The following is a 14,177-nucleotide window of genomic DNA, read 5'->3' as shown; positions in this document are numbered from 1 at the left end:
ATATCACAGAATACTTACCATCCGGACACTTAGACTTGCATTCTCCGTGTCAAACAGCTGAATAGGACAGGTTTAAAAAAATATATAATGCGGAAAACACTCAGGTGACTTAAGTTCTGCTCTCAGACCCCCAATTTGGCCAATTTTCAAAATTGTCCTATACGCATGTGTGATACATCATTGGAAAGCTTAAAATCTCAATTTTCTGAGGCAAGAAAATTTTTGAACAGGAGGGCATTTTTTAAAGAAAATTTTTTTTCAACAGCAAAACCCTAACTGGAGGTGAGAGCACGCGAGAGCAGAATTAAAGACGCTATGATTCTAACGAGATATTATCGCGTACCTAGCTCTTTTCGATCCAAAAACTCCATGTAGCATGTATCACCGAGTGTCAAGACACAGCTGTGAATGGCCACAGCTGGATTTTTGGGGAATTTTAAGGGTGAAACATGGTAATATAACAAGGGTCACGATGCAGAAATCGCAGACATCAAGGAGTGGTCAAGATCTTCATTTTCATATATTTACCCTATTAAATGTTTTTTTCCCATTTTTCTTTGTTTGGACCGATTATTTATCATCTAAAATATTGGGGAAAATGTGACAGTAACGAAATAAATACAATTAAGCGATAGTTATGAGCAGTGTTGTCGTTACTGTAATCTGATTACTTTCTTCAGTAACGAGTAATCTAACGCGTTCATTTTTCCAAGCCAGTAATCCGATTAAAGTTAGTTTCCCTAGTGCCTGTGCATTACTATTTTGTTTTTTCCTCATAATCTATGTAGAATGAAGAGTACTGTAGTCTTGTGCGAAGAGCATTTCTCATCGGGGGAAAAAAAAACGAGTTACGTGTATTACAGTGCTGTTTGAGGCTGAGCGCTGTCCGCCACGGCGGTCGACAACATAGCATTCTGACGAGGCAGCGAGGCTAACAGTGAAAGGCAGGATATATACCGCAAATGGATGCCTTTGCTCACTGGAAATACAGCCATTACTTCACATTTCTGTCCAGTAAAGATGACAAAAATATCTCCGTGCGTTGCAAACTTTACGCTGGCTGAAAATGACTGTCGGTCGCTAAAAATTCTACATCCAATTCAACAAAGAAGCACTTGGAATTACAGTACAACGCGACAAAACTCCAAACAAAGCCTACAGGTAACAAGACAGCCAGCACTTCTACAGTTTGTAACCAGCCTTTATGCACATTTTATTGTCAGTGTTTGTAACCATAGGCGAAGTTTTACTTTTGTGGGGCTGGGGGTAAAGCATGTTGATGACTGAAACAAAAGTCAAAAGTTTGGACACACCTAAACATTTTTACGTTTTATATATTTTCACTACTATTGTAAATCCTCTCTGAATACATCAAAACTATGAACGAACACGTGGAATGGCAAAAAAAAGTGAAATAACTGAAAACAGGTTTTATATTCTACATTCTTCAAAGTATCCACCTTTGAGGTGTCGCCAAACTTTTGGCCAATACTGTATATAAACATATATATAAAACTGTTCAAGCTCAGTTGTTGTTGGCTGCGTTTGAAAGTTTAGGTTTACAGAAATTCTAAATATCCATCTTGCCTCCACAGGTGTAGTTTTGGCTTAGCAAAGCAAAAGCTAGTGTCTTAGGTGCTGGTCAAATGATCTGCTCGAAAAATGATTTTGACCCATTATGAAATCCGTTGTAGGATTCTTGTTCATTTCATTAATTTTTGTTGTTTGTTTTATTGCTTTACAACTTTTATAGACAATATTTTAACAGCTAGGTCTTTATTTTAGAGCATTTTTGACATTTGGCTTTATCTTGGAGTTAGCGGGGGTTTATTTAGTCGTTGGAGTTGATTTGAACAAATTCCGTGCAGTTTGTCAGTTATTTGTTAGTTTCAGGGCTCCGGGGTGGCTAAGCTAGCGCGAGTCAACGGTGGTTGAAATCAACTCCATCGACTCCCCCGCCAACCCCAACTAACTCAAAGATTAAGCCTTATATGAAAAATTAAATTACATGTGATGACATTTTGTTGTTGTCATTTTTATGTTGAGGCAGCAAAAGGAGAAAAAATGGTAAAAAGTAACTGATAAATTACTTTTAAAGTAACTAAGTTACTTTGATAATAAAGTAATCGGTATAGTACTAGATTACTTTTTTGAGGTGTAATCAGTAATTAAATTACTTTTTTAAGTAATCTGTGACAACACTGGTTATGAGGTAGATATTCGTGGGCATTTCAAATAATAAATACGATTACTGACCTTCTTTGTGTGGCTGGGTTGAAACAAAAGTGGTTGCGCGACGTCTGTAAACAGGGGTTACCAGGGTAAAACGGACAAATTAAAAATAGTTTGGGGGCTTATTACGCCATGAATCTGCTATGGCAACATATAGAGACATTGTCCTATCAAACACAACAGTTCTTTTGGCTTAAAATACAGCAGTTTATTTTAAAGAGTGGTGCAAGAGCAGAAACTGCTTTTTCAGCCTTGTCTGTGTTTTCCGCCATATATATCACAGAATACTTACTGGCTGGCCCGCTCTATGAGCTCAATCCATTCGCCTCACTGCTTGGTCGGACGGAAAAAAATAAAGGCTTATATCAGCAGTGTTGGAGCAATTTCCTACACAACACATTTTCCTCATTTTTCTGGTCAAAATTATTGAATTTCTTGGAAAAACAAGTAAAACGCTGGCTGCCACAGCAATGAAACTAAACGGAAAAAGCCTGCGTCTGATTACATCTCTTCCGGTTACTGATGCTGGCCTCCTAGCCAACAGCTAAATAGGATATTAACTAATTAGCAATGTTCGTGTAATATCTTTCTTCCGTAGTTGAACAATGCGTGATTTGAGTGAAGATAATAGAAATGCCTTTTTTTTGGTATGTTGTTGTCCTATGCTATTTTTCATCTCTGTTTAACCATTTTCATCAGGTCTAAGGATGTCGGACGACCAAAAGCAGAAGTGGCAGCAGACTTCATTAACAGTCGCGTCCCTGGATGTAAAGTTGTCCCGTATCCTATCTGAAACAGATTCAAACCTTTCTCACGACTATGGATTCATCACACTTACATTTGTCTTTACACACAAAGTAATAAAGATAAGACAGACTGTGTGCAACTCCAGATTAACAATTGTCACACTAAATGCCTCCCAAAATGTCCCCCATGTCAATCTTAGACAGTTTAGCCTCTTAGACTATGCCAAATTAACAGAAATTGTGTCAAAATTAAAGCTCACAACATGCTGCCTTGACATCCTTCCTTCAAACTTTTTCAAAACTTTTTTTTCATTGCATAGCACCAGACTACTTCAGATTATAAATAGTTCTCTCTAAGCAGCAGAGTTTCCACAGACTTTAAAAACTGCAGTAATAAAACCTAAAAAAAACTAATCTGTACGCCTCAACCATTAGTAATTATAGGCCTATATCAAATCTGCCATTCCTGGGGAAAATTATCGAGATAGTCGTGTTCGAACAGATCCAGATTTTCATGATGCAGAACAATCTTTTGAACTCATTTCAGTCTGGATTTCGGCCACAACACAGCACCGAGACTGTGTTTATCAAAGTCTTAAATGATATTTGTCGGAATACCGATGCAGGCAAATCTGTTCTGCTACTATTGGATCTCAGCGTCGCATTCGACACGGTTGATCACAAAATACTACTCAGCAGATTGGAACAGTGGGTCGGGCTTACTGACACTGTTCTTCAGTGGTTCACATCTTATTTACATGATAGGGATTTCTTTGTGTCAATCGGAAACCATCAGTCAGAACGAACCAAATTCACGTGTGGAGTCAATTCTTGGACCACTCTTATTTAACATCTATATGCTTCCCCTAGCTCAGATTATGGAACAGTATGACATCTCCTATCACACCTATGCAGATGACACATAACTCTACATTTCTGTGTCCCCACATGATTATAGTCCCTTAGTCTCCCTGAGTAAATGCATTCATCAAATCAATGAATGGATGTGCCATAATTTTCTCCAGCTAAATGTGCAGAAGCCAGAAGTGATCATTTTTGGGCCAAAAAAGGAAAGGTCAAAGATAAGCAGGCACCTTAGCACAATGTCACTTACAGCTACAAATCAAGTCACAAACCTTGGCGTAATTATTGACTCAGACCTAAAATTTGATAGCCATCTAAAGTCCGTCACTAAATTTGCTTATTACCACCTAAAAAATATAGCCAGAATTAAGGGGCTTCTGACTCAACAGGACATGGAAAAACGTCTGCATGCATTCATTTTCAGCAGATTGGACTACTGCAATGGTATATTTAGAGGTCTTGATAAAAAATCAGTCAGGAAGCTGCAGCTAGTACAGAATGCTGCAGCCAGAGTCCTCACAAATACAAGGAAACTGGACCACATTATACCGGTTTTGAAATCGTTACACTGGCCTCCAGTGAGTCAAAGGATAGACTATAAAATACTAATGCTCGTCTACAAAACACTTAATGGCCTTTGGACCAAAATACATGCTTGATTTGTTAGAATCGTATGAAACATCTAGACCCCTAAGGTCGTCCGGAACCGGTCTCCTGTATGTTCCAAGAACAAGAACCAAGCAGGGTGAGGCAGCATTTAGTTATTATGCTCCTCACCTCTGGAACAAGTTACCTGAAGGTCTGAAGTATGCTCAAATTGTTAGCTCCTTTAAATCCGGGCTAAAAACCCTTTTGTTTAGCACTGCATATCCATAACTGTCCACATACTGTATTTCATTCTATTAGCTTTCTATTCTTATCTCCATTGCTATTTTTCAGTTATTAGCAGTAGTAGTAGTATTTGTTTTATTTTTTATTCTATTCGTGATTAAATGCAATTTTTATGTATAATTTTATTTCCTATTTCGATTGTCTTTGTTTTTGTTTTTTTTACGTTCTATTAATTTTAATGTGATTTTTATGATCTTCATGTGACGTAAAGCACTTTGAATCGCCTTGTGTTGAATTGTGCTATATAAATAATTTTGCCTTGCCTTCCCTTTAAAGAACATGACGGTTTTAATTCCTTATCAGTCACACGTTCAGTCACTTCAAAAAAATCCAGGACTTTGACGAGTCCTTCTACAGGCGTAAGTGTTTCTTTCCCCGACAGATGTCAACTTTAATCTAACCTTTCAGACTTTAAGATAACTCTTTTTGTCTTAATGCAGAGTTCCACATCATCGTGTGTGGACTGGACTCCATCATTGCCAGGCGATGGATGAACGGCATGCTGGTAATACCTCCTGCTCTCGTCATCAGATGCCCATTAACTAAAATTAACTTGATGAACATTTTGGTGACACTAGATATCTATACTCTGCTATGAAGACGGAATACTGGATCCGAGCTCCATCATCCCCCTCATTGATGGGGGCACTGAAGGCTTTAAAGGAAACGCGCGTGTCATTCTACCTGGCATGACAGCTTGCATCGACTGCACGCTTGAGCTGTACCCACCGCAGGTTCCCCTCGCACTCTTAATACATTCACAGCCAGCCTTCCCAGTTTTGGGGGCAACTCCAGGTCACACTCAGTTCGTTTTTGGGCATTTACAGGACACGTACTGTTTATTTTGAGTCACTTCCTATTCGTTGTGGGACAAAATCAAAAGGAAATTACCCATAAATACCGAAATAAGTACCGTAATTTCCCGAATATAACGTCCACTTTTTTCCCCATAAATCAACTTGTAAAATCATGGTGCGCATTATAAACGGGTACATGGATCGAGACAGAAATATATATATATTACATATATATATATATATATATATATATATATATATGTATATATATATATATATATATGTATATATATATATATATATATATATATATATATAAATAAACCGATTTTTTTTTTTTATTGACACGGCCACGTTGTGTTGAAGAAACGTATGCGGCGACCCGTTGCCGACCATTACGGTACGTGACGTCACCATTTTGTTTCGGTAATACTTCTCTCTAATCGGCCGAATGATTTCGTGTTAAATTCTGCTTTTTTTCACTCTTCATAAAGCACAGAATTTAGTTTCTTGAACTCATTTGAATCGACGTTTATTGCAGCTCCGCAACTCGGACCAAAACAAACGTAAGCACACACACTTCCTGTGTCCGTCGACTATATTGGTCCCTCGGGAAACTCAAACCCAAATAACAATAGTTCCTATTGTTACTGTCGTTTTGACAGCGATATGCGCTCACGGATTTCCGACTTACGTTCTCACTTTCATTTTACCGTATCAATCCATGGAAGAAACATTTATTCATCATGATGAAACGAGCAAGTTATACAGCAGCCTTTAAAAGTCACATCTGTATTGTTTTCTCCTAGATTCTGGTAAGTTGGAGAAGTTGTCAAATCATATTATTACCGTAAATATTGTCAGTTCATGGTAATGTTTTAAACTACCAATGTGCTATGCTTGTGCTGCGTTTCACCAGTCAGTAAAATTACATTTGTGTCTCTGTACACGAGCTCTGTTTTCTTGTATTCTTCTATTTATTGGTGCTAAAATTAGGGTGCGCGTTATAAACGGATACAATAATTTTCCCTAGATGTTACAAGTAAATTTGGGGTGCGCATTATACATGGGTGCGCCTTATATTCGGGAAATTACGGTAATCCCAGAAATGCCCCAAAATCAACAAGAAGTAACCCAAAATCACCATGACCAAATGACCTACGTAGATGGCAGCTTACAATAAAACTGAGTTTTGGCTGTTCTTAGTTGATTTCAACAAATTTCGTGCAGTTAGTTAGTTATTTGTTAGTTTCAGGGCTCCGGAGTGGCGAAGCTAGCGCGAGTCAATGGTGCCTGCTTTGCATACCCAATGAAAAAACAACATATGCATGCATGAGAATCACTGATGACTAGAGATGGGAATTTACGATTCAGAGGCTACGATTCGATTATAAATCGATTATTGATGACCCCCGATATAAGCTGCTTTTAATGTTTTGTACATTAGGGACAAAAACTGTAAAAATAAAAATAAAGCCTCACAGGCTTAAATAAACGACAATTTCAAGATCAAGTTACATACCTGTTAAGTTGTAGAAATTGCAAATAGGGAGATTTCTGTTTGCCAACGCTGATGACGCGAGCGCGCGCGACAATCGCTAAGACAAAATACAACCATTTTTTTTTCAAGTTCATTTTGGTCACAACACTTGTGTAAAAATTAACTACACTGTCAAAGAACCTATTTTTGGTGGCATCAGAGATAGTCTTCAACTTGCTCCATGTATTGTCTGGCATCATGTGATACTGCTATGTTGCCTGTGTCATGCCAGTTCTCCTTGTTCCTGTAATCAACATCTAGGATATCCTCAGCTTTCCTGATCACATCCATTTGCACAAATTTGGACATCAGCTTCCTCAGCAGCCTCTTCATCTCATCAACCATCAATCCAATTAGGGTTTCGTCAGACTAAATCAGCAAGATTAAAAACATTAATTACATCATTTAGAAAATTAATCATATTTGTTTTTAAAAGTATCTTTGTCATGGCAGTTTTTTAATTGAATTGTAACCTAGAATTTAAACTTTATATTTTTTGTTTCAGCACAGTAATAATGATATAATGTAATAAAGTGTATAGTATACACTTTAGCTTTAGCATAATAGCGAATCTAAATGATTAAACTTCAAGTAAGTAACGATATGCTTTCTCACTTAAATTCATATATTGTGGGGGTAGGACCGCAGTGGTTTAATATTCCATGATGTTTGATCCACGAAAACACAGAGTAAAGCAGCGACTTCTTCCTCATCGTTCTCCCATCATTAGCTCTAATGCTATTAGCATTAGGCTAGTTAGCTATCGCTGGCAGGTAAGACTTACGGCAATTACGTTGATGAACGTCGTTTTTCCCCGAATACTGGAGGCCGACCAGGGTCAGCTCCATCTCTTCCTTCCAAAATAAAGACTTGAACCAGTCTAAAAGCCGGTTTATTAGTGCCAGCATCTTGGGAAGTCGGTGGTGCTTCGCCTCTTCCCTCCCTGTCAGATGATTGGTTGGGCTTTTCCAGCTCTGAAGGGGAGTGAGGGCGGGGAAGTCGGAGACGGCCAGGCTATTCGTTGTTGGTCACTTTCCGAATCGGGCCGAATGGTATCGTTACAAAACGGTGACAAACAAAAACGTAAAAATAAAAAAAAAATTGACATTTTTGGAAAATCGGGAGATTTGGCTTTCTAATCGTGAGGCGTGAGCATTGGGGTCAAAATCGGGAGTCTCCCGACCAGATCGTGAAACTTAACAGGTCTGAAGTTAACAGTTAAAAACAATAAATTATATACTCCAATCCCCATTCTGTATCAGCAGTTTTAAACTACATTCAATTAATTTAATGTTGTGAATCAACCGTTAAAGTTGTTAAAATTGCTCCCGTTACTCCATAATTTCCCTTTTGTCTACTTTCGACATGTGAAAGTTTAAAATTATTTTAAAGATAGATTCAAGTCAATGTTTTACCGATTTAGGAATATTTTAGATAAAAAGTTAATTAGGTTCGCTTGGAAGGTTCGCTACAACAGCCTTGCAGGGAAGTCTACTGCTTTAAGATGGCGACCGTTTACTAACGCCCACATCTAGCTTTCTGTACGTGTGCTGCTATCGCCACCGAGTCTATTTTGTATCTAGTCCTATATAAATATGATATCTACCGTAACATTATGTGGACGTACGTTGTAGCAGCTGTCGGCAGCAGTCAGGTATGTTGTTGTTTTTTTTTATCTCGCGGCATGAGTTGAGCTAGAGCCATGAGTTGAGCATTGGCATTACCCGAGGGGCCGGGTAATGACAAGCATGGTGTTTAGCTACTCTCGCTCCGTTCCTGATTGCGTCCCGAAGACTGCACCGGCGCGCTGAGTGTGTTTTACTTCCACTTTACTTGACATATTTCAATAATCGGAATTTGGATGTTTGTGAATAGTTCTCGAATCTTCCACGGCCGAATCGCGAATAACCTAAAAATCGGAAATTTCGCACACCTCTACTGATGTTGGAGGTAGGGATGCACGATATCCATTTTTTGAAACCGATATCGATAACTTCCTGCTTCTCAAGGTCGATTCCGATATGATAACCGATAATATATATCATTTTTTAATGTATATCAATCAGTCAGTATCGCTGACGATGTGTTCCCCTGAACAAAGAGCACTGATCTAAAACAAACTAAAACAAACATAAACCCAACAGGTATTGTGCTTTGTCAGCAGATAAAACATTTGGTTGCAACGGGAGAAGAGACTTTTGTGGTGTTGGTTCATGAAACAACTTTCTTAGCCTGACAATTATAGAACAGCAAGCCTATCAATAACAAAAGGCCAATAACTTGTAAACAAAACACTGTAAAATGCAAACATTTGCTAATTGCCATAGAAAGGTTTATACGTAACTCGGTGAAGGAAAAATACGGCCTCTAGAACAGTAACAAAACTTTGCATACTGGCAAAACAGGAGTGGAAACAAATGCACACATCCCAATCCAACACCAAAAATATTATTAAAAGGACTGATAACATATATTGTTATTGGATTTATTGGGATGACGTCATAATTCCTATTATCGGACCGATAATTATCGTGCTCCTCTAATTGGATGTCAATGATTGTTTGAACTGTAACATTTGTAATCCAGCAGCTCTGCAGGGAACAGGCTGTCTAGGCAAGCAGGGTGTAGTGATATTAGGTGTGTGCCATCTTAGGCACCCCACGATTTGATTCGATTCGATTACGATTCAGGGTGCTACGATTCGATTTCTGAACGATGATGACGGTATTGACGATGATCACAGTTATCGTGATTATCACGATTATGGATGCATCGTACATGACATTAATAAAGTAGCCAAACAAATTTATTTCCATTATTCATTTAAAATATCCCTACGATTCAACAGGAACGATGGAAACATGCCCATACAACAAAAAGCTGCCCTTAAGCTGCTTTTTTATTTATTTATTACAATAAAGTGCAAAAACATTAACCATTTTAAAGGGAGTGCTTATTTCTCTCAACAATACAATCCCAGGCAGCACTTGAATAACAGATTTCTGTACTATTTCACATGTTTGTAGTGTTACCGCTGTACTTAATCATGGTTTTACACGTTCTGCATATGAAATACATGTTGGCTAATGAGCTAATTAGCTTAGCACTCGGCGCTAACTATTAACATCTCAAAAACAATAACAATAAAGGCTAAACAGTACAAGAGGGTTCGTGTACTCACCTCTTATAGACGCACACAGGTCTTAACACACTCAGGATATTTTTCAATTGAAATGCCTTAAAACTACTGCTGGACATCTGAAAGACAAGGATCAACGAACTATCTCTCTTCCTCTCTCGCTCTAAAAAATAACTTGCACACACAAAAGCGCGACCGTGGGGTCGCGCTCTGTGCCTGCCTCTCATACACAAATTTATTTTCCAGTCTTTTAAAAAAAGAGTAAATCTCTCTCCCTTTAACCGGGAGCATCCATCATAACGTTGTGCGTGTGTCCGTTAACGGTGTACGGGCGGCAGACGTGTCTTGAATTTCGTTCCGCTATGAGTTGCTGTCATAAAGTTATGAGGGAAAAATCATCGTTTTTGAACCTTTGTGAAGCGTAATGGAATCGTCACGTGTCGAATTGCGAAGCATGTAATACTGTATTGGCCCGAATATAAGACGGTGTTTTTTGCATTGAAATAAGAATGAAAAAGAGGGGGTCGTCTTATATTCGCTGTCTAGACAATATACCCATTCACGATGCTAGATGGTGCCAGATATCATTGAAGCAATGTTCTGTCATGACAGATCTCAGCTACTCTCCCCATTCACGACGCTAAATGGCGCCAGATATCATTTAAGCGATGTTCTGTCATGACAGATCTCAGCTACTCTTTTTAGTTTAACCAGTTTGTATTATTTTATTGCAATGTTTTTCTTTATTCAGATTTGTTTCAAGACTACAGTTACAGTTAGACTTCACTTTGATGGTTAATGCAGTTATTGCAATTTTGTTGTTTTATCATAATAGATTGGTTTATTTACATTTCAAAAACCAGAGGCCATTCATTTCCGAATGTGATGGCACTTTAGTTTACATATTTAAATGTTCAGATATTAAGATTTGAATGAGGCAAAATAACATGCTTTTTCTCTCAAATATATTGTTATAATCATTTGTTTCGGATGTATTGTAATTACTTTCTTTATAAAAATGAATTTGGTGTTCAAAAAGTCTTTTTTCAAACACGAGTCTTGGAAAAGAGGGGGTCGTCTTATAATCAGGGCCGTCTTTTATTCGGGCCAATAGGGTAATCGATTTTTTTGGAACGCCTCTTACATCGACGTGTGATCAATTCACATCAAAAGATGACAATTTTTTTTTTTTGAGTAACATAGAATGATTTCTTTACCCACATATCGATAATTGTTGTTTCGCCATATCGTGAGATCATCATTATCGTGAGCCTTGCATCGCAAATCGTATCGTATCGTGAGGTACCCACTCCGACTCTTGACCTTCTCATTTTTCAATCCTCAGGTTCATTTCCCCATGTGCACCATCGCGACTATGCCGAGGCTTCCTGAACATTGCATAGAATATCCTCGAATATTCCTCTGGCCCAAAGAAAAGCCGTTCGGAGGTAGGGAGGTGCGCCTTTGCACCAAACACGGAGCATTTTTGCTCACTATCATGTGTTTGCGGCATAGAAACGAGTTTAGACGGAGACAATCCTGAGCATATCCAATGGGTGTTCGAGAGAGCGCGGGAGCGAGCCGCTCAATTCAACATCACAGGAGTCACATACAGGCTCACGCAAGGTGAAATTTATCTGCTGTTGTCACTTAAATGGACAGTTGTTGCATGTTTCTGGTGTTGATGAGACTCGTTTTTGCAGGTGTCGTGAAGAGGATCATTCCTGCTGTGGCGTCGACAAACGCCGTCATCGCTGGTACTTGCTAAACACCGGGGCTGCCACGATGAATCAACTTACAACTAATTGAAATCAAATAAGCTTAGCTTAGCGATGTTCCTGACCGAAAAATTTACCAAATGCCATTTTTCGAGCCTTTTAATAGTCAGAGGTGGGTAGAGTAGCCACAAATTTTACTCAAATAAGAGTAATGTAACTTCAGTATAATTCAGCGTCATTAAAAATCCTTAAAAATTTGAATTAAAATCTGTTTAATCATGTAAAATGAATGAATAAATTGACTGTGAAATCATTGAAGGTAATACATTTCCGGTCAGTACATTTAATGCTGATGAGAACGCACTGCGACCCACCCTTAAGTGATTTGGAACGGAATAGGTGCGTGACAGTTGGAGTCTGCTGTCCCAGATTGTGTTGCAATGTCACAGAGTTGCAGTGCTATCTACAGTGTATGACAAAAGTGAGTAACCCCTTGCATTTTTGCAGATATTTAAGTATATCTTTTCATGGGACAACACTGACAAAATGACACTTTGACACAATGAAAAGTAGTCTGTGTGCAGCTTATATAATAGTTGATTTATTTTCCCCCCAAAATAACTCAAAATATAGCCATTAATATCTAAAACCCCTGGCAACAGAAGGGAGTACACCACATTGGAACTACGTACATCTCTAAATGTCCAAATTTAGTACTGCTTGTCATTTTCCCTCCAAAATGTCATGTGACTCGTTACAGGAGTGCTGTCAGCGTTGCTGCAGAGATATAAGAGTTGGGGGGGGGGGGGGGGGGGGGTCAGCCTGTTAGTGCTCAGACCATACGCCGCACTCTACATCAAATTGGTGTGCATGGCTGTCACCCCATGACGAAGCCTCTTCTGAAGATGGTACAAAAGAAAGCCCGCAAACAGTTTGCTGAAGACATGTCAACAAAGCACATAGATTACTGGGACCATGTCCTATAGTCTGATGAGACGAAGATTCATTTGTTAGGTTCCGATAGTCTCAAGCATTTGTGGCGGCGGCCAGGTGAGGAGTACAAGATAAGTGTGTCATGCCTACAGTCAAGCATGGTGGTGGGAATGACCCCCCCCCCCCCCCCCCACCTCTTCATTCTCTGCAGCAATGCTGACAGCTAGGCCTGAACGATATTGGAAAAAACTATTGTTGCGATTTTTTTGGGGTTTGCGACATATTGCAATATTATATTGGGATATTAAAAAAAATTATATACATTTTTTTTTTAAATTCACTTGATGACTTGAATAGCTGTTTGGAAAGACTTTGGATGACTCACCATCACCACAGTGTACAGTGATCCCTCGTTTTTCGCGGTTAATGGGGACCAGAACCCGCGGCGATAAGTAAAAAACCGTGAAGTACCGCACCCCCCCTTTTTTTTTGTGTGTGTGTGTGTGTGTTCTTTGTGCTCAATCTATTTATTCAAGATTTAGCATTGGAAATAGATAGACATGTTTTTTTCTCACTTTTTTCCCCAAAGTGATTTAAAAAATGTATATAAAATGGTTTTTAAGAACTTCAAATGTCAAAATTATCAGTTTTAAAGATAACTGTCCAACCAAATCATTTTTGAACAAGAATAAAGTACTGTAGTAGATAAATGCTTGGTTTTATTAAATGCTTCTGTTTATCTACCTTAGCTGTGACCGTTGGAGTGACATGTAGAAATTTCAAACTCCTCATGATCACTTCTGGCATTTATATGTCTCCAACGTCTCCACACGCACATACATTCATTCCAGCGCGGCTTCCTTGCAGAAACTGTTTAACAAGTTAAACGATGATTGACAGATGCCCGTGTGAAGTCTGCTTCTTTGACCAGATCAAAGCCATCGTTAACTTTAATAAGCAAGTGCGCAGTGACTGAGAGGAACAAAGGGCTGGGAGAGGGAGGGTGTGAGGCTGTGCAGAGTAGAAAGCAAGGCGTATATGGATTTAAAAAAAATAAAAACTATCGCACGTGCTTGTGATGGGACTTTCGTGCACATCGCGATGGCGATGTTTAAACGATATATCGTTCAGGCTTACTGACAGCACTCCTGCAACGAGTCACATGACATTTTGGAGGGAAAATGACAAGCAGTACTCAATTTGGACATTTAGGGATCTACGTAGTTCCCATGCGGTGTAAAATCCACCTTTTGCCACAAAACAGTGAAGTCCGGTGGTGGCAAAATCATGGTCTGGGGTTTCATCCAGTATTGGGTG

The 14,177-nt window shown here is 38.9% G+C and overlaps 1 protein-coding gene across 3 annotated transcripts in view; it reads left to right on the top strand.

The window, feature by feature from the left end:
• Nucleotides 1–14,177, top strand: part of uba3 (ubiquitin-like modifier activating enzyme 3) — a 45,659-nt gene that overhangs the window by 14,889 nt on the left and 16,593 nt on the right. For all 3 annotated transcript variants that reach the window (XM_057830628.1, XM_057830629.1, XM_057830631.1), the window contains 7 exons: nt 2,932–3,012; nt 5,049–5,092; nt 5,174–5,238; nt 5,312–5,467; nt 11,555–11,657; nt 11,725–11,835; nt 11,913–11,966. In XM_057830628.1, the coding sequence (XP_057686611.1) occupies nt 2,932–3,012; nt 5,049–5,092; nt 5,174–5,238; nt 5,312–5,467; nt 11,555–11,657; nt 11,725–11,835; nt 11,913–11,966 (614 nt within the window). The remainder of the gene's footprint in view (nt 1–2,931; nt 3,013–5,048; nt 5,093–5,173; nt 5,239–5,311; nt 5,468–11,554; nt 11,658–11,724; nt 11,836–11,912; nt 11,967–14,177) is intronic.

Source organism: Corythoichthys intestinalis, chromosome 2 (genome assembly GCF_030265065.1).
Source record: "Corythoichthys intestinalis isolate RoL2023-P3 chromosome 2, ASM3026506v1, whole genome shotgun sequence".
In the NCBI taxonomy this organism is placed as follows: Eukaryota; Metazoa; Chordata; class Actinopteri; order Syngnathiformes; family Syngnathidae; genus Corythoichthys; species Corythoichthys intestinalis.
The sequence above is the reverse complement of the archived record's forward strand: the minus strand, read 5'-3'. Positions and strand labels throughout refer to the sequence as shown.